Genomic DNA, 21743 nt, shown 5'->3' with positions numbered 1-21743 from the left:
CTGTCTGCTGACCAACAGGGACCATTCGTGGACAGATGCGTTAAGTTCACTTTGGTGTCAGAAGTTCGACCAAGACTGTCCCCAACACTGTACAAATTCACAAGATGTCTCTACTCTCTGTCAACAATGCACTTCATAGTATGAAGGAGTCGTTAACACCTCTTAACTACAAGTACCCTCGGATGATATTGATGTCAGTGAAAGCCAGTGGAAGGACCTAACTGTCATCAACTGGAGAGTTTGTGGAGTGGAGTCATCAAGGGCAGAGATGCGTCAGACTCAACCCCCCCACCATTCAAGGAGCTGAGGCCGGATCTACAGGGTTGGTTCTTCGTGTGTCTCAACTACAAGCGCTGAAGCGAAGCGACCATCCGGCCCGTTGAGGCGCTGCGACGAGCCAATCACCAATACCGACGGGAAACACAAAATTGGCAAATGCAATTCCGGCAATACGTGATGGACTAAAAAGAAATGTCAAAAAAAAAAATGTATATAATCTCGCTTTGATTACGAAATGCCAGCGAACACTGCGAGCAGGATTGGAACCGACACAGTTTACGGGGGCGTTGACCTGCTTCAGCGTCCACTACATCTGGACGGCACGACGAGGACGAGCACTTTGAACTGCTAATTTCTCAATAATATATAATGCAAAAGTTTATATATATATATATATATATATATATATATATATATATATATATATATATATATATCACGGTACGAAATATGACCAGGTAGCGAACATACGCATTGTCTTAACATAAATCATGAAACTATGATATATATAATGACACACTTTATTTCACGTTCGTCCTATCCTGACGTGTTCCAAACCTGGGTCTTCATCGAGAGGTTTTTTTTTTTTGGAGGCGAATCTAGCGGGATTTAAAATTTCTGGATGGCAGCACTGGCTGAGACGGGCAGTTTGGCGGGCTGTTTGATCACTGCTCGGTGGAGGCGAGGCTGTGCTTTTGTGCAGTGGCTTTAGAGGACGGGGAAAGTGAGTTAGCTCGGAGGAGGAGGAGGAGGAGGAGGAGGAGGAGGAGGAGGAGCTTCTTGCATGGAAAGATGGATGACGAAGAAGCTGTCGAAGCTCGAAGCTCACTGGGAGTCTAAGTGGGCAACCTGTTCGCCTACTATTCTCGGCTTCGATTCTCGGTCTTACGGTGGAAAATTATGCAGAGCCACTTTACGTTATGTCCACACCTCACCTCAAGCATCTGCGAGTCCAAATGTGTATGGACGTAGGGACCTAGAAAGCTGCTGCAGCAGCTTAAAGAAAGACAGCTTTAAGCTCATCGGCAGTCCAGGGGAAAAGGTATCCGCCCACCTCTCTCTGTGGCACGGGGTTCCGTTCTCGGAAAAAAACTGATTTATTGACATCACACGTTCTGATATATATATATATATATATATATATATATATATATATATATATATATATATATATATATATATATATATGTGTGTGTGTGTGTGTGTGTGTGTGTGTGTGTGTGTGTGTGTGTGTGTGTGTGTGTTTGTGTGATTTCATTTCGAACGTCATGATGGTGTTGAGTCATCAGTCTTTCATTTCCAAGAATTCCACTATGTTCCCCAGTGAATCATTGTTTCCCACACTTTATCCGAGACGGTAAAAAAAGCCTTGCAGTACGTAGGCAGTCCCAAGCGCATTTTCTCCGTCTCCTTTTCGGAACTGGTGATGCATTAGCAAGCTTTCCAGTCTGATGGTTACTTGCCTCTGTTTCCAGTGACCTGCTGGATGCTTGGGTGGCTGGAAATGCTCTTTGCCGACCGACTCCGTCCAAGCGTCCTGGTAGACATGCTGCCACGACCAGTTGGCTCCAAGTCTTCCAAGATATCGAGGTACTTCGTGGCGTTCAACCCTTCTTAGGTCCAGATCTTCAGGTACTTCGTGGCGTTCAACCCTTCTTAGGTCCAGATCTTCAGGTACTTCGTGGCGTTCAACCCTTCTTAGGTCCAGATCTTCAGGTACTTCGTGGCGTTCAACCCTTCTCAGGTCCAGATCTTCAGGTACTTCGTGGCGTTCAACCCTTCTTAGGTCCAGATCTTCAGGTACTTCGTGGCGTTCAACCCTTCTTAGGTCCAGGTCTTCATCTGCGGCGCCTGGGATGTACGTTCTGCGCTTGTGAGGAATTCTGGAAAGGTAACCACTGAACTCCAAGCCTTGGAGAAAAAAGGAAAGATATGTCTTTTATCCTCGCCAAATGACGTGCCATCTTCACCTGTCTTTTTCTCTCCTCGTCTTCGCACAACCCTTCCACCTTTAAGAGTCGGGTCTGCAAACACCTGCGCTGCCATTATTAATTCCTCGTCTCTTTTCCTCTCACATCATTTTCTCCCATCCAGCAGGATGGCCTTTGGCTCGGGCATCTGCACCCACCGCGCCACGTCCGTCACTGCATAATAATAATAAAAAAAATAACAAGTAGTTTATCAAAGGCGTTGCGCGAAAATCCGAATATTTAACACCAGAGGGAATTCTCAAGTCCCCCCCACCGACCCATCAACACGACTAAAAAAAAAAGAAATGAATCAATTTTTCTTTCAAACATTTATCTTTCCATTCGTAAACCGTGTTGATGTCTGGCTGGTGTGAGTGTATCGTCTTCAACGAATCAAAACATTCTGTTTCTGAATGTTCTTTCTACCACACTTTTCCCTTTGATGAGACGGCAGATGCAAAAAAAAAAAAAAAAAAAAAATTTCCAGTTTTGTCTCATGTTTGGAAACTGGTGTTACGTTGGCAAGTTTCCAGTCATGTACCATCTTCTCTTCCGGCAAAGATCTGGTGTACATTCTGGTCCATGTTCGGAAAACCTAGTCACCCGCTAACTTATCTTACTAACTTCGATATAGATATCGTCAGTAGCTAACTTGTTTCGATGGAAGAAAAAAGGCGTTTTTCCACTTACCCTATACATATCATTTAAGTATTTCTTTTATTTAAGTATTTATAGGTATTTGAGTATCTTTTTATATACGTATTTATAAGCATTTAAATATTTCTTTTATATACATGTTTATAAGTATTTAAGTATTTTTATACGTATTTTTAAGTATTCAAGTATTTCTTTTATATACGTATTTATTAGTATCTAAGTATTTCTTTTATATTCGTATTTATAAGTATTTAAGTATTTCGTTTACATACGTATTAAAAGTATTTAGATATTTCATTTATAAACGTATTTATAAGTATCTAAGTACTTCTTTTCCATACATTCTTTTTCATTAATTCATACATCCTGTCCACGTCTTTACTCATCATTCACACAGACCTAACATTATCTACACGACTGGAATGAGACAATAACCATTACCTTCATCAAGGACATACACAACACCACGAGGGAAAAGCTTGTATTTTTCACATTATCGTACGACGTCAGCCGCTGCGTCAGTCCGGCTCTCTCTCTCTCTCTCTCTCTCTCTCTCTCTCTCTCTCTCTCTCTCTCTCTCTCTCTCTCTCTCTCTCTCCCGGCGTTGATGACGGAGTTTAGACTCGGATGACGGACGAGTGTCTGGTGGCGCTATATCTGTGGCCAGCTGGGTTGCCTGCCCACGGGTTGGTATAGTGAGTGACCGTCTGCGGAGAAGGAGATGCGGGCGGAGTCGCACATCAGCTCGGGTGTGTGTGTGTGTGTGTGTGTACGCCCGAGGTCCACGGCACGAAGGTTTGCAGCCACGGATGACACACACACACACACACACACACACACACACACACACACACACACACACACAACGTAATGGAAGAATCAACGCTTCCTCTCATGGTTTGGTCTTGAGTGTGATGCGTGGCGATGTAGCCTTCCAGCTGTGACATCCACGGCTCAGGTTGTCGGGGGCTCAGGCCTCACCAAGGGATTCTGGTCAGGGCACAAAGGCTCAAATATCACAGGAAGGGTTGAAGGTCCTTCATGGTATGGAATACCTTTGATTTCTTCTAATTTTCAGTGATGGGAGGAATATGTTCTGTGCCTGTGGCGTAGCAAGCGGCTCTGCAACAACGAACACTGCACCGAGCTACGTGCTATGAGGGTAAGCCATTTCTTATTGTCACTATTTAAGGTGCTATTTTCATATATGATGATGGACCAATACCATCCTTGATTCTATGTCTTGACTGAAACGTAGAGAAAATAATACCTGATTTCTCTTTTCTTTTCGTTGTGGGAATTTCTTATTTCGTCTATTCTCTCGCTGGTTCTGATTTTCTTCCTACTACTTCTTTCAGTCCTCCTAAGACCATCTCACGGTTCTGGCTCTGTATATATCCGCTGGACTCAGACACCGTGTTAGCCTTACCTTCTACCGCGAGTGGAGGCACGAAGTTCCTCCAAGGTGGCTCCTGCCGCTCAGAACTCCTCTTCGCCTTTCTTGGGGGGGGAACGCTGGCTGGCTCTCCCTCAAGGGGAATTACTGCGTTCTTTGAGGTCTCTTCTCCCCCCACATCTGTTCACCCGTGTCCACCTCTACTGGTCTTTCAAGGGCACACCTGAGTCTTGGCTTAGTCGGTCCATGTCTGCTAGTATAAAGCTTAAGCAACGTCACGTTTTCTTTTGAGATCGTAACGGTCAGGTCACCAGTGAAGAAAAGTCAATTAATATACAATCGCTTTTACCCCCAACCATCCTCGCACAGGCTCATTATGTCTCTGTTTATGGACATTACTCAAGCTAATTCACTCCCAGTTCTCTCTCTCTTTTTTTTTCCCTCGATCTCGGATAATCTGATTTTCAAAAACAAAAAAAAATATATATATCATCCACACTCTTACATCAATTAGTCTGTTACCCCCCCCCCCCCCCCCTTCGTAATAACCTGTCACACAGTCCCGGTCTGTGTCCGGGGCTGGTGAAACACGAGGACACGATCGTGGTTCTCTGTTATGAACCACGTAATCTGATTACATCACAAAGGGTTTCCCTATCTCGTTGTCAGCCCTCTAGCTGCTAGACCCGTACGCCAGACCAGACCTGTTTTTTCAGCACTTCTTGGTGATGGAATTGATATATAAAGTGAATCGTATGTCGCGGCATGTAATGGTCTGTGCTCGCCTGTACTCCTTCCTGGACGGTGGTGTGTAGGACGACAGGTGAGGAGGGGCGGCCTGCAGGTAGGCCAGGTGAGGGGCGGTCTGCAGGTAGGCCAGGTGAGGGGCAACCTGCAAGCAGGCAGGCAGGTGAGGGGTGGCCTGTAAGACGACAGGTGAGGGGCGGCCTGTAGGACGACGGGTGAGGGGCGGCCCGTAGGACAACGAGTGAGGGGCGGCCCGTAGGACGACGGGTGAGGGGCGGCCTGTAGGACAACGAGTGAGGGGCGGCCTGTAGGACAACGAGTGAGGGGCGGCCCGTAGGACGACGGGTGAGGGGTGGCCTGTAGGACAACGAGTGAGGGGCGGCCTGTAAGACGACAGGTGAGGGGCGGCCTGTAGGACGACAGGTGAGGGGGGGGCAGGCTGGGGGCAGGGCGCGGCCTGCTGAGCCCCGTTAAACGAGTCCCCTCCCCCCCACCCCCCACCTACCCCAGCATTAGCGTGCTGTGTGGGTTACCTAGAGACGTCAGCGCAGCTGGTCGTCAGCGGTGTCAGGAGGCGGGGCCAGTGGTGTCAGCGAGAGGGGGTTGTGTTGCCACGGGAACGTCCAGCAGTGACACCACTTGAAGGTGATGGACGTGAGTGGCGTGATGGGAGGGGACACATCCCCCCCCCCCCCCCGACCCACCCCCGTCACGGGCCGGGACCTCTTCTTGGCGAGGTGGGTGGGTGGGTGTGTGTGTGTGTGTGTGTGTGTTGTGTACATGGGCCGACGTCGTGGCGTAGGTACGCGCCGTACGTGGGCGAGCGGATGGCTTTGAGAGAGAGAGAGAGAGAGAGAGAGAGAGAGAGAGAGAGAGAGAGAGAGAGAGAGAGAGAGAGAGAGAGAGAGAGAGAGAGAGAGAGAGGCGCGCATTTAGGTGGGCAGCTCAGCTCAGACCCCGACAGAACGGCTGACGTGTGGGTGGGTGGGTGGGAAGGTGGGCGGGTGGGTGGGTGGGGAGGGAGGTGGGGTTGAGGGGGGGGGAGGGTTAAGTCAAAGGTCAACCAATCTCCCTCCCCCCCCCCCCAACCCACCCTCCATCCATCCAATAAAAACAAAACAAAAATACATCTATGTATATAAAGTTCATTCTTTTCTTTCGCGTTCAAATACGTTATTGTAGCAATTGCATTTAGCGTTCAGAGGGATGAGAGAGATGGATGTTCAAATACAGCACTGCCAGAACTGTGTCACTGTTCAAAAATGTGAACGGCATCATGTCCAGCACTGTAAGAACTGTATCACTGTTCACGACTGTGAATTGTCATGTACAGCACTGTATCACTGCTCACCTCTTTGAACTGTGTCATGTACAGCACTGTATCACTGTTCAAGACTGTGAACTGTACAGCACTGTAAGAACTGTCACTGTTCACGACTGTGAACCGTGTCATGTACAGCACTGTATCACTGCTCACGACTGTGAACTGCACAGCACTGCAAGAACTGTGTCGGTGTTCAGGAGTGTTCAATTGTTCACACGTCTGACTGAGGATCTACCATCTGCAGGCCTGTGAACACCCCAGCGCTGTATACTGCTATATAAACAGCACGGGAGTCGTCCCTCTATATACATCCAGGTCAACCATATAAACTGTTTATATACCGTGTATATACTGGAGTGACTGTTTAACCTTCTGAGCACGACGGTACGATCCCCTGAGCATGACGGTACGATCCCCTGAGGTCATGACGGTACGATCCCCTGAGGTCATGACGGTACGATCCCCTGAGGTCATGACGGTACGATCCCCTGAGGTCATGACGGTACGATCCCCTGAGCACGACGGTACGATCCCCTGAGGTCATGACGGTACGATCCCCTGAGCATGACGGTACGATCCCCTGAGGTCATGACGGTACGATCCCCTGAGGTCATGACGGTACGATCCCTGAGTGCGACGGTACGATCCCCTGAGCACGACGGTACGATCCCCTGAGCATGACGGTACGATCCCCTGAGCACGACGGTACGATCCCCTGAGCACGACGGTACGATCCCCTGAGGTCATGACGGTACGATCCCCTGAGGTCATGACGGTACGATCCCCTGAGGTCATGACGGTACGATCCCCTGAGCATGACGGTACGATCCCTGAGTGCGACGGTACGATCCCCTGAGCACGACGGTACGATCCCCTGAGCATGACGGTACGATCCCCTGAGCACGACGGTACGATCCCCTGAGCATGACGGTACGATCCCTGAGCACGACGGTACGATCCCCTTAGCACGACGGTACGATCCCGAGTACGACGGTGCGATCCCCTGAGCACGACGGTACGATCCCGAGTACGACGGTGCGATCCCCTGAGCACGACGGTGCGATCCCCTGAGCACGACGGTGCGATCCCCTGAGCACGACGGTACGATCCCCTGAGCACGACGGTACGATCCCCTGAGCACGACGGTACGATCCCCTGAGCACGACGGTACGATCCCCTGAGCATGACGGTACGATCCCCTGAGCACGACGGTACGATCCCTAGGGTATGGTCTGAGGTTAGGAGCCGTCGTATTCAAACTGGTGTCCAGACCACAGACAACGACCCTCCACCACAGACACTCCCGCAGACCCTCCACCACAGACACTCCTGCAGACCCTCCATCACAGACACTCCTGCAGACCCTCCACCACAGACACTCCCGCAGACCCTCCACCACAGACACTCCTGCAGACCCTCCACCACAGACACTCCCGCAGACCCTCCACCACAGACACTCCTGCAGACCCTCCACCACAGACACTCCTGCAGACCCTCCACCACAGACACTCCTGCAGACCCTCCACCACAGACACTCCTGCAGACCCTCCACCACAGACACTCCTGCAGACCCTCCACCACAGACACTCCTGCAGACCCTCCACCACAGACACTCCTGCAGACCCTCCACCACAGACAACGACCCACCACCACAGACACTCCCGCAGACCCTCCACCACAGACACTCCTTCAGACCCTCCCGCAGACCCTCCACCACAGACACTCCTACAGACCCTCCACCATTATTCCACGGGCTAGCCAGCACCAGCGTCACCCCTCGCCAACACGCGTTAGTAACGCGCGTGCGACTCATCATCACAACACTTAAAAAGCAGGTTAGGTTTAGGTTTGGTTAGGCTGGATCAGGTTAGGTTAGGTTAGTAGGTTAGGTCAGGTCAGGTTAGGTTTGGTTTGGTTAGGTTACGTCAGGTTAGATTAAGTCAGTTTAGTTTAGGTCAGGTTAGGTCAGGTTAGGTTTGGTTAGGTTAGGTCAGGTTAGGTTAGGTAAGGTTAGGTTAGGTAAGGTTAGGTTAGGTTAGGTCAGGTTAGGTTAGGTCAGGTCAGGTCAGGTCAGGTCAGGTTAGGTCAGGTTAGGTTAGGTAAGGTTAGGTTAGGTAAGGTTAGGTAAGGTTAGGTTAGGTTAGGTCAGGTCAGGTCAGGTCAGGTCAGGTCAGGTCAGGTCAGGTTAGGTCAGGTTAGGTTAGGTAAGGTTAGGTTAGGTAAGGTTAGGTAAGGTTAGGTCAGGTTAGGTTAGGTCAGGTCAGGTCAGGTCAGGTCAGGTTAGGTGTCAAATTAATAGAGAAACTGTAGATTTATGATAGCGACCTGGAGGAACACGTCAATACGATCCTTGGGGTATGATGGGCTGACCTCTGACCTCAACTCTTCGAGGGTCAGGTCAGTGGCCAGGTCCACCACGCCCAAATATCGACTTCCCGTTGTGCTCAAGGGCCACACGGTCGTGCTCGAGGGGTTAAATGACACCATTAAGTCATTCCCAGATGACACCGTGGCACTTCAGATGACACCACTGAATCTGTCGTGCCAACCACGACGAGGCACGGCGCTGTCATGCCACCGGGGGAGGTCAAGTGGTGTCAGTCAGTCGAGGCAACATGACAACACTGCCCGCCCCAAAACTTAGTGTGCCCGGAAAGAAAAGGAGAGAGAGAGAGAGAGAGAGAGAGAGAGAGAGAGAGAGAGAGAGAGAGAGAGAGAGAGAGAGAGAGAGAGAGAGAGTGTGTGTGTGTGTGTGTGTGTTGGACGATTCTCTAAAACCGTGCGAAATTCCACGGCCTGGTCCGTAATGGTTCGATCACTCGCGGGTCCGTTGGCTGTGGCCGTCCGGACCCCTCCGGGAACACACAGCAAGACCAGCAGGGTTCGAAACCGCCCGTGGGGGGGGCAAGGCAAGCAAGCCCCTGACAAGACGCGCCCCTACGCGCCCATGGCCTCAGCGGCGTGTGGTGACGAAGGAGGAGGAGGAGGAGCAGGAGGAGGAGAAGGTTGTAGGAAACCCGACAGATGAACTCTCTCACACACACACACACACACACACACACACACAGAGAAAAGAATTCGAAGAAGAAAAAAACTACAGGATTCAACAACAAAATCAACAACAACAACAACAACAAAAACAACAACAACAAAAACAACAACAAAGCTAAAGAATTCTACCAAAAAAAGGGGGCGTGAGGAGGGCGTGAGGAGGGTGTGAGGAGGGTGTGAGGAGGGGGTGTGAGGAGGGTGTGAGGAGGGTGTGTGAGGAGGGTGTGAGGAGGGTGTGTGAGGGGTGTGAGGAGGGTGTGAGGAGGGTGTGAGGAGGGTGTGAGGAGGGTGTGTGAGGAGGGCGTGAGGAGGGTGTGAGGAGGGGTGAGGAGGGTGTGTGAGGGTGTGTGAGGAGGGTGTGAGGAGGGTGTAAGGAGGGGTGTGAGGAGGGTGTGAGGAGGGTGTGTGAGGACGGCGTGAGGAAGGTGTTCTTTGTGGGATGATACAAGCGTGGGTCTGGCCACCAGCCAGTTGATCTGCTGGTGGCGATGGGGTCCACTGGGCACCGGGTTCGCATCTCTTGGTGTTTGTGGCTATTTTCCCCAGATGCCTTGTTTGCTCTTGTTTGTGTGTGTTTGTTTGTTTGTTTGTGTCATTCTCTTCCCTTGGTATCAACTGGTATTTTCCAGTGTCCTTGAGTCGTTTCTTAAAGTCTCTTCTATCTACTGCTCGCAGCCTGGGACGGGTCGTGTGTGATATACGAAAATCAGTTCTCCAATTTACATACTTCTCTAATGTTCACACTTCTCTAATTTACATACTTCTCTAATTTACATGCTTCTCTAATTTACATACTTCTCTAAATTACATACTTCACTAATGGACATACTTCTCTAATTTAACATACTTCTCTAATTTACATACTTCTCCAATTTGCATACTTCTCTAATGTAAATACTTCTCTAATGCACATACTTCTCTAATGTACATACTTCTCTAATTTACATATTTCTCTATTTCACATACTTCTCTAATTTACATACTTCTCTAATTTACATACTTCTCTAATGTACATACTTCTCTAATTTACAGAGACAAAACATTCCTGAGGTAATGTGGGTAAGGGGTCATGTCAGTGGGGTTTAGGTGGTGGTGGGCAGGCAGGCACAAGAGACTCCAGTGGGTACGATACACTGACACAGGTGGGTGACAGGTGGGCCCAAGGGCTTGGATGGTCATCGCCAGATAAGAAGGGGTAAGGAGGGACCTGCGTTAATGAAGGGGGAGGGAGGGACCTGCGTTAATGAAGGGGGAGGGAGGGACCTGCGTTAATGAAGGGGTAGGGAGGGACCTGCGTTAATGAAGGGAGAGGGAGGGACCTGCGTTAATGAAGGGGGAGGGAGGGACCTGCGTTAATGAAGGGGGAGGAAGGGACCTACGTTAATGAAGGGGGAGGGAGGGACCTGCGTTAGTGAAGGGGAAGGGAGGGACCTACGTTAATGAAGGGGGAAGGAGGGACCTGCGTTAATGAAGGGGGAGGGAGGGACCTGCGTTAATGAAGGGGGAGGGAGGGACCTGCGTTAATGAAGGGGGAGGGAGGGACCTGCGTTAATGAAGGGGGAGGGAGGGACCTACGTTAATGAAGGGGGAGGGAGGGACCTACGTTAATGAAGGGGGAGGGAGGAACCTGCGTTAATGAAGGAGGAGGGAGGGACCTGCGTTAATGAAGGGGGAGGGAGGGACCTACGTTAATGAAGGGGGAGGGAGGGACCTGCGTTAATGAAGGGGGAGGGAGGGACCTGCGTTAGTGAAGGGGGAAGGGAGGGACCTACGTTAATGAAGGGGGAGGGAGGGACCTGCGTTAATGAAGGGGAAGGGAGGGACCTGCGTTAATGAAGGGGGAGGGAGGGACCTGCGTTAGTGAAGAGGAGGGAGGGACCTGCGTTAATGAAGGGGGAGGGAGGGACCTGCGTTAATGAAGGGGGAGGGAGGGACCTGCGTTAGTGAAGGGGAAGGGAGGGACCTGCGTTAATGAAGGGGGAGGGAGGGACCTGCGTTAATGAAGGGGGAGGGAGGGACCTGCGTTAATGAAGGGGGAGGGAGGGACCTGCGTTAATGAAGGGGGAGGGAGGGACCTGCGTTAATGAAGGGGGAGGGAGGGACCTACGTTAATGAAGGGGGAGGGAGGGACCTGCGTTAATGAAGGGGGAGGGAGGGACCTGCGTTAATGAAGGGGGAGGGAGGGACCTACGTTAATGAAGGGGGAGGGAGGGACCTACGTTAATGAAGGGGGAGGGAGGGACCTGCGTTAATGAAGGGGGAGGGAGGGACCTGCGTTAATGAAGGGGGAGGGAGGGACCTGCGTTAATGAAGGGGGAGGGAGGGATCTGCGTTAATGAAGGGGGAGGGAGGGACCTACGTTAATGAAGGGGGAGGGAGGGACCTGCGTTAATGAAGGGGGAGGGAGGGACCTGCGTTAATGAAGGGGGAGGGAGGGAGATTAGCAAGTCACGAAAGGATATCACCAGTGGAACTCCCCTTAAGAAAGCCATACTGGTGATGAGAGAGAAGACTGTGAGATTCAAGATGTCTGAGAATATGGCAGTTGAGCAGTAATACAAAGACGTAAGAAACAGTAGAGAGAGAGAGAGAGAGAGAGAGAGAGAGAGAGAGAGAGAGAGAGAGAGAGAGAGAGGTTCCGTTTGATTTCACTAGCAGTAATGGATGCACATTACATTTCACCAGGAATGAGGGGAAGTACTTCTTCTTCGACAGGATTGATCAAAGCGGTACCGGAGATGCGTTTATAAACAGACCTGATCGATACTTCGCTTCACGTCCACGACTGACAGGATCTGATCCTCCTCACTTATATGAAACAGACACACAGCCTGTTCTCTCAAAAACATCGGCATATCTCTGTAAATCTCTCTATCTCTCTCTATCTCTCTACATCTGTGTATCTCACTCCTCCTACCCCACTGATCCACGAGTTTCTGTTCTCTTCCCCCCCTGCCACAAACAGCCTCGTTAGAAAACAATGGACTGCTGCTGACTGAACTCCTTTGTATTCCTTTATATACTCTAATTTCCACAACATATCCACGTAAAGGAAGCCGGAGGAGTGAACGTACGAGAGGAGGCTCTCCTCCTTAATGACTACTAAATACGCCAAGCGGGGGTAAAAGGCTACAGCTGTGAGAAACATGATCGTCTACTAAACACGGGCCGCTTCTGAGGGCCTCGATGAACCGCAGCCATGTAGGAGTCGCTCCTAATGGTAGGTTGGCTGGCTGGCTGGCTGGCTCGCTGCCACCAGCGACAACGACGCTTCCCAGTAGCGACCAGAGATGCAGCGAACGAACGAGACGGAGGGAGGTTAAGTGATATTGGAGAGGGGCGTCTTCAGCACCCAAAACGGAAGGGGTTCCAAGATTTCTTCGACTGGCAGTTATGACGTGACGTCGACGGCCTTAACGACCCTCACATGATGTAACCAACCAGCCAATCACCACTCAATTGGTCGGAATAAATCTACCACTCAAAATGATGAGGTTCGTATCCATGGTGACATGATCTGGCGACGAAACTCACGTATAAAATCGTCTTTATGTCAACAATGGCCAACATCTATTGTAATAAAACACCATACTAAATCATCTCCACGTCAGTGACAGTTAACGAAGACTGTAATAAAACTATTATGTAAGTAACGGATAAGACGTTTTTTGTTTTCTTATCCGGATAATGCAACAAAGCGGATCCCGTAGCACAGCGGAGCGTGGGCACTTATCCAGCAGTCATCCCGCTCAAAACGGGGGAAGGAACGGGGGGAGGTTAAGTGTGCTTGGGGAGGACAGAGAGAGAGAGAGAGAGAGAGAGAGAGAGAGAGAGAGAGAGAGAGAGAGAGAGAGAGAGAGAGAGAGAGAGACTCGTATGTTGTTACCCATGGGTTCATACCTCCCTGCTTCACGGCCCTCGAAGTTGGTCAAAGACGCGCAGGTTTGTGCCATGTCATGATACATGGAGCTTTTACACCTGGTGTGTGTGTGTGTGTGTGTGTGTGTGAGGGTGGCACAAATTGTTTGAGGACCGAAGTGTTTCTCTCCCATACAGCAAATCTCTTTTTTGTTTTGTTTTGTTTTCTGAGGGTCTTCTGGCCTAAGGATGTACGAGTCTGGGAATATTACAATCGTCTACCGCAAGCACGGCGCCCCTTTTGGCAAAGCGCTTGTACTACTACATCAAGGTCGCGTCAACAGATGGTGCAAGACACAGCGTGTGTATCACTTGAGGAAAACCCCTCCACTCCCATGGCTACAGGAAAACCCCTCCACTCCCATGGCTACAGGAAAACCCCTCCACTCCCATGGCTACAGGAAAACCCCTCCACTCCCGTGGCTACAGGAAAACCCCTCCACTCCCATGGCTACAGGAAAACCCCTCCACTCCCGTGGCTACATGACATGTAGTTAGGGATTTCCCTGAGTAGTAGATGTGTGGGTCACCAAAACACCGGTGTTCATGCTCCCTCCGTGTGAATGTCTCTATCTATCAGTACCAAACTGTGGATACAAAATCAACATCCCACATCGACCAACGTTACGTCTTGGCCTGTAAATTCTTACGCACAGATTAGGAAGAGAATGTAATGTTCTAAATATAAAAGGATCATTCCCAGAACCATATACGTATATTTATCTTCCAATGTTCTTGTGATCATATCTATTATCAATGGCTAAATCTCCCAGGTCACAAACACCATTTTTTTTTTACTACACGACCCCCGGCCACTTCTCTCTACACGACCCCCGGCCACTTCTCTCTACACGACCCCCGTCCACTTCTCTCTGCACGACCCCCGGCCACTTCTCTCTACACGACCCCGCCACTTCTTTCTACACGACCCGCCACCACTTCTCTCTACACGACCCGCCACCACTTCTCTCTACACGACCCGCCACCACTTCTCTCTACACGACCCGCCACTTCTCTCTACACGACCCCACCACCACTTCTCTTTACACGACCCCGCCACTTCTCTCTACACGACCCCCCCACTTCTCTCTACACGACCCCCCACTTCTCTCTACACGACCCCGCCACTTCTCTCCTAACCCAGTAAGCAACGTTCTCTCTCATCTCGTAACAACATCTTTAGTCAATGTAACGAGGGGAAAGGGGAAGGTGTGGGAGGGAGGTGCGGGCGGCGGCCCGGGGGAGTCGCCTTAGGGGACCATATCACGACCAAAGAGACAGTCCTCTTCCGCCTCCTCCTCCACCTCCTCCTCCTCCTCTTCCTGCACGACTCAGGAACGTTCCTCGTCAGGTAAAAATACGTCATAACCCCCACGTGAAAGGAAGGGCAAACATATTCATTGCAATTTGCAAACACGCAGAGAACCACAAGCACCGAAATGAACCGTTTCCAAACTCCTTACCAAACGGGAGAGACGAAGAAGGTTCTGGAAATTCAAGTGGCCCATATAAACTCCTTCTCTGGCGAAACTATATAAACAAATTTAAATATAAATACAATTTTTTTTTTGACTGCGTGCCCACAGCTCCGCCTCTTCGCTATTGCTCATACAACACATTTTTTTAATTTTTTTAATCGTTTAAAATCTTACGGCAAGTCAACGCTCCATTAATGAATACATTACACTTCCTCAATAAACAAAATAATATATTGCCTTCAGCTTCTCTCTATATATAACTGGATTGAACATTATTTACGGTAAAATAATGTCAATTCAATCCAGTACTTATGGGGCTACTCACATATCCGACGGCGTGGGGCAAGCTTGCATCACGGTTACGCCCCTAATGCGATACAGAATACATCCGAGCGGATGGTTACTGTGATGAAGGTGTGTCTGTGGCCACGAGTCATGCCAGACATGGTGAGGACAACAATGATGTTGTGATGTTCGAACAACCTCTGTTGACTGATTGTGTGTGTGGTGTGTGTGTGTGTGTGTGTGTGTGTGTGTGTGTGTGTGTCGGTGTGTCGGTGTGTGGGTGTGTGCGTGCGTATGTAAAGACTATAAGTGAGATCAGAATGTCTTTTCCCTTTTTTTTTTTTTCGTAAAATTTCCATAAGAATATACTTTGTCTACATACTTCGTGGTGTTCCCTTAGTGTGTCATGTTCCTTGCAGACTGGCTTGCCGGTGTTGAGTGGTGGGTGGGTGGGTGGCGAGGAGCCTTGTGCTTTACGTAATCTCCTGTCTCCACCTACTGTGGTGGGTAATGAGAAGCCTGCAACTTTACTGTCTACCCACCACCATCTATGGTGGTGGGTGGGCAGGAGCCTAAGTGTCCCTGAGGTCGCATAATAATAATAATAATAATAATAATAATAATAATAATAACAATAATAATAATAATAATTCACAATACTACTACTACTACTACTACTACTAATAATAATAATAATAATAATAATAAGCTGAGAGTCAATATGATTAAAAGCAAGGTAAATCGGTTGGGCGGATGTGAGTTCGAATCGGTTGGATGTGAGTTCGAATGGAAAAAAAATATGAAGGAAGTGGAGCGTTTTCGATACCTGGGAATGAACACGGCAGTAAATGAAACCATGGAAATGAGTCATAGGGTGGGGGAGGGGCCGATGGTTCTAGGAGCTCTGAAGAATCTGTGGAAATAGGTGTCAGTGTCTGGGAGGGCCAAACTGGCTATGTTTCAAGGTACTGTGGTCCAACAACGTTGTATTGATGCGAGGCATAAGCATACACGAGGATGCGCGGAGAGGACTGCAGCAGATGTTGTAAACGAAACGTCTGAGGACAATGTGTGGTGTGAGGTGGTTTGATCAAGTGAGGGTGAGACATGTGTGGTAATAAAAAGTGTGGTTGAGAGAGCAGAAGAGGGTGTGTTGAAATAGTTTGGATATGTGGAAAAAATAAGTGAGGAAAGATTGACAAAGAGGATATATGTGTCAGAGGTGGAGGGAACAAGGAGAAACGGGAGACCAAACTGGTGGTGGAGGGATGGAGTGAAAGAGATTTTGGGCGATCGGGACCTGAACATATAGGTTAGATGAAAGGCGTGCACTGGAACGATGAGGCATACTGAGGGGTCAACGTGCCATCAACGGACTGAATTAGTGTATATGAAACGTCCGGAGTAAAGCATGGAAAGGTCTGTGGGGCCTGGTTGTGGATAGGGAGCTGTGGTATTGGTGCACTGCAAATGACGGTCAGAGAATGGATGTGGGCGAGTGTGGCTTTTCTCCGTCTGTTCATGGCTCTCCCTCACTAACACGGGAAACAGTCATCAAAAATGAAAAGAATTGTGAATATGAGCGAGGACTGACTGATTAAAGGTTATGTGTCAGACGTGGAGCGAACAAGAGAAGGGGAGGCGAGAGGACGAGGTGGAGGATGGAGTGAAAGATGCTCTGAGTTATCAAGGCCTAAACATGAAGGAGGATGTGAAGTGCACAGGAGGCAGAGATAACTGGAGTGATGCGGTATACAGGGGGCGACGTGTTGTCAATGACCTGAACCAAGACATATGTAGAAGCGGTAAAGGATAACCACAAGAGGGACTGCGGTGTGTATCTGTGTATAGGGGGCTCTGGTTTCGCTGCATTATCCATGAGAGACAGAGAGAATGTAAGGAAATGAGGCCGTTCTTCATTCGTTCCTGGCGCTACCTATCTAATACTGGAAACGGCGAACATGTATGAATCTTTCATCTTTTTCGCTTTACCCCGCCTTAACAAAGGAGCCTTATGGAGTATAAAATTTAACCATAATGGAAAAAATTATTTGCTTTACACACACACATATATCGTTGTTTGACGTGAGCCCATGCTCATCAAAAGAACTCCCGACTCTCACTCCAAAGGAATGCATCCAGCCCCTGCAACTTAAGGCAGCGCAGCCCTGGCGCTGCGAGAGCCCACTGGAGCAGGGAGCAGACCCTGGCGGCACACCAGACGAACTAATCTCATCAAAGCTCTCCGCCTCCTTCAAGACCAGCCACCACGAGTCTTGGCCACACGAGGCGGAGTCTCCTGCTTTCCCTTGTAGTCACATGGAAGGTCATGACAGCGTCCTCCTCCGCGTCCTCCTCCTCCCCACCCCTGGCAGGAGCACATCCTTGGAGACGCTTGCTACGACTCCACACACACTCACAGCTCCGGTAAACTGTTACTTGTACGTACGTGTTGCATGATGAATGTAATACGTGGGAATATACGGGGAAAGCCGAGTAACAAAATACCCAAATACTTGGGAATATACGGGGAAAACCGAGTAACAAAATACCCAAATACTTGGAAATATACGGGGAAAGCCGAGTAACAAAATACCCAAATACTTGGAAATATACGGGGAAAGCCGAGTAACAAAATACCCAAATACTTGGAAATATACGGGGAAAGCCGAGTAACAAAATACCCAAATACTTGGAAATATACGGGGAAAGCCGAGTAACAAAATACCCAAGTGTGGGAATATACGGGGAAAGCCGAGTAACAAAATATCCAAATACTTGGGAATATACGGGGGAAAGCCGGGTAACAAAATACCCAAGTGTGGGAATATACGGGGAAAGCCGAGTAACAAAATATCCAAATACTTGGGAATATACGGGGGAAAGCCGGGTAACAAAATACCCAAGTGTGGGAATATACGAGGAAAGCCGAGTAACAAAATATTCAAATACTTGGGAATATACGGGGGGGAAAGTCGGGTAACAAAATACCCCAATGGTCCGTGACGAGGTCATCTGACAGACCACAGTAACAGGACCATCGGTGGGACGATGATAAACAAACAGGATGGGAAGGATATCAACAAACTATTTACGTGAGCGCCACAATGGAGTACTAATGCCAGTATCACAATGATGATAATGATGATAATGATGATGATGATGATGATGACGATGATGCACACTGTCTGTGGGATCACTCAAGCCTTCAGGGGGTCATCACCGTGAAATAGCCCAACAGGTAAAGGTAAGAGTGAGTTAATGAGAGGTTGTGGCGGGGGCGGGGTGGGGGGGGGGGGGGGGGGGGCCAGCAACAGTAGTGGTAGCTTGCCCCAGTCCAGGACATGAGTGTTGTACATACATACAGCTGACAAAGAGAATGGTCGTGACGTAGACGGTGTGCATCGCTGGGGGGGGGTGCGGCGCCGCCTGTACCGCTGTGTACACGCACCGCGTCAGCCTCACCCTGTACACCTCCGGGAGTAAGTGGGTGGGTGTGTGTGTGTGTCTGTGTGTGTACAACACCACCACCGGTCACTCCATGGGTGTCTCCAACGTGGCTCTTGACGCGCCTTCCACTCGCTCAACTGGAGGGCGAGGTGGACGTGAAGGGGGTCTATTTCTTTTTTTTTCCAGTGGGACACGTCCTCTCATCTACACATCTTTATTCCACGGAACACTGGCTGCAACCGAGGTCAGCTGGAGAGGTCATGACCTACAAGTGGGTCATTATCGGGCTTTCTGAATGGTCGGGTGGGGACAAGGGGGTGGATGGGTACCAGATGAGGTCACGAGGTGGGGTCAAGAGATGGGACCACTTGGGTGATGTCAACGGCTAGATGGTCAAAGGTGGGGTCACTAGATAGATTCAGAGGTCAGATGACAAGGTGGGGGTCAGAGACTGGACAGCTAGCTGGGGTTAGGGGTAGGGTCACTGGCTGGGGTTGGAGGTGGTGTCACCAGCTGGGGTCGGAGATAGGGTCACTGGGGCCAGAACTTGGCTCACTAGCTCGGGTGAGAGGTGGGGTCAGAGTAAGGGGGTCAAAAATGGGATCACCTGCTGGGGTCGAAGGCGGGGTCACTAGCTGGGATCAGAAGTGGGACCCCTAGTTGGGATCAAAGGTCACTGAATGAGGTCACAGGGAAGGTCCACAGACTAGGATCAGAGGTACGACCATGAGCTGGAGTCAGAGATAAGGTCAGTGACTGAGGTCAAAGGTAGGGGGGTCAGAGATGGGACCACTGGCAGGGGCGGGCGGCTGAGACCAACGCTTGGGGGGGTGCGACTGAGCGCGTGCGAGTGGCCGGAGAGGCAGGAGCGACGTGCGTCCTCACCGACGGCAGGCAAGATACTGAAGCTGGTGGTGACTGGTGACCACGATTCACCCACACCCACCGCGAGCCGCTACCACTCTCCCGCTCACCTCAGCCTCCCTCCCACCTCCACCCACACCTGGCACACGTGGTGACCACCACACGGGCGGACACGAGGAACGACACGGTGCCGATACTATTGCCACCGTGGGATTACACCGGCGCAACGCGATATATTAGCATCTACATATGTGACACTCTGGTCCACAACTACGCTATACCTGAGCCTCGGCTACATCAGCCGAGTGTGACACAGGAGTCACACCAGTTCACGCGGTGGTACAGAACACCGTGCCACACAAAACACTTCGGGGCTTCGGCAGGAGGCAACACTCCCTGGAATTTCTTCCATCTTCATCTGATCAGCTCTGACCTGGCCTGGCGAACCATGGCGTCCCACAGTCTCCCGCTATAGCCGCTACCTTCGCTACCTTAAACTATGGATGTAATCCAGCAGGAAATATGACCTGCACTTGGTCATTTACCTCTCTCTCTCTCTCTCTCTCTCTCTCTCTCTCTCTCTCTCTCTCTCTCTCTCTCTCTCTCTCTCAGGAGTGGAACTGCCCCAAGTGCTGGAGAGTGTTACGTCGCTAACTGCAAACACTGGTAATTGCCTACCGGTCGGAGGAATATGCAGGTCGGGTACATAACTTGATGAAAACAATGACACAAATATACACGAACGTTATACGTAATTCGTTCATCCCGAAATTGAAATGTGACAACTTTCCCTCTCCCCCCCCTCCCCCTCCTCCCTTGACTGAAACCACTACGGTATAGCACAGTGTAGTGCCCAGTAGCAGTACCGTGCACTGGAGTGGAGTAAGATAGTGTGGGTAGTCGCCAATATATACTCCACGTCACTCCTTTCCTGTAAAATTCCTTGTTTGGCTTTACCTCTTGCAGGGTTGGTGGTGCTAGAGATCCGATGCGAAGGGTTAGGACAGTGCCATATTGTTTGATTCTATCCTCATCTATCTCGAGTCTGTGTTCCTAAGTAACGTTAGACAACGAACACTCAGATACACTCGTCTCTGGCCAACGAATATGATGTTATCTGCTTTTCTGTCCAATGTAATCCTGTGTACTCTACAGTTATAGTGTCCCAGAACATCAACGGGAACACCTTTGAAATGTCCTCGTAAGATATGAACAAATACTGGCTCTGCACACCCTTCAAGGCACAGAGAATTTCCAGCTGTGCCGGATTCCCGGGGGTGGAGCCACCTGTGGAACACCGGTGCAGCAACTGGTGCGGACGGTCAGCAGTAGGCCAACTTCAGAGCGTAGCAGCGGCAGCACTTCCAGACCCGTGTCGCTTAATAATTAGTCCAGGTGCTAATTAAACGATTAATATTATGAAATACAATTACTTGACACGAAATACTTAAATACCATATGAAATAACATCTATACACAAATTTTCATTAAAATCTAAGGAAGTTGAAAATCTGAGCAAAAAAAATGCATACTTTTATAAAGTATGGTGAATACGAGTCTGTGGTCAAAGTTTAAATATTCGTATAATTAGTCAAGCAATTAGCATTTAAATTTCATCATAATTAGCCTTGGATTTTTATTGATTTTTTTGAAAAAATAGATTTTCTTGACATTTTCAGCATAGATACTTTTATGTATGCTGAATACGAGTCTGTGGTCAATATCTAAATATTCGTATAATTAATAGAGTAATTAGCATTTAAATTTCATCATAATCAGTCTAGGTGCTAATTAAACGGTTATTATGAATTACAATCTTTTGACACGAAATACTTAAATGCCATAAGAAATAACATCTATACACAAATTTTCATTAAAATCTAAGGTAGTTGAAAATCTGAGCAAAAAAAAAATAGCCTTGGATTTTCATCAATTTTTTTGAAAAAATAGATTTTCTTAACATTTTCAGCATAGATACTTTTATGTATGGTGAATACGAGTCTGTGGTCAAAGTTTAAATATTCGTATAATTAGTCAAGTAATTAGCATTTAAATTTCATCATAATTAGTCCAGGTGCTGAATTAAACGGATAATATTATGAAATACAATTTTTTGACACGAAATATTTAAATACCATATGAAACCACATCTATACACAAACTTTCATGAAAATCTGAGCAAAAAAAAATGCCTTGGATTTTTATTGATTTTTTTTGAAAAAATAGATTTTTTTTGACATTTTCAGCATAGATACTTTTATGTATGCTGAATACGAGCCTGTGGTCAAAATCTAAATATTCGTATAATTAATCGAGTAATTAGC

The 21743-nt window shown here is 48.9% G+C and overlaps 1 protein-coding gene across 1 annotated transcript in view; it reads right to left on the bottom strand.

Moving 5' to 3' along the window:
• Window positions 1-19427, bottom strand: part of LOC139752216 (uncharacterized) — a 173999-nt gene extending 154572 nt beyond the window's left edge. Inside the window, exon 1 of the mRNA XM_071668228.1 lies at window positions 18471-19427. Coding sequence (XP_071524329.1) covers window positions 18471-18510 — 40 coding nt within the window. The 5' untranslated portion in view covers window positions 18511-19427. The remainder of the gene's footprint in view (window positions 1-18470) is intronic.
• Window positions 19428-21743: the final 2316 nt, after the last annotated feature.

Source organism: Panulirus ornatus, chromosome 2 (assembly GCF_036320965.1).
Source record: "Panulirus ornatus isolate Po-2019 chromosome 2, ASM3632096v1, whole genome shotgun sequence".
Taxonomy (NCBI): domain Eukaryota; kingdom Metazoa; phylum Arthropoda; class Malacostraca; order Decapoda; family Palinuridae; genus Panulirus; species Panulirus ornatus.
Note: the sequence above shows the minus strand (reverse complement) of the source record. Positions and strands in the feature narration are given on the sequence as shown.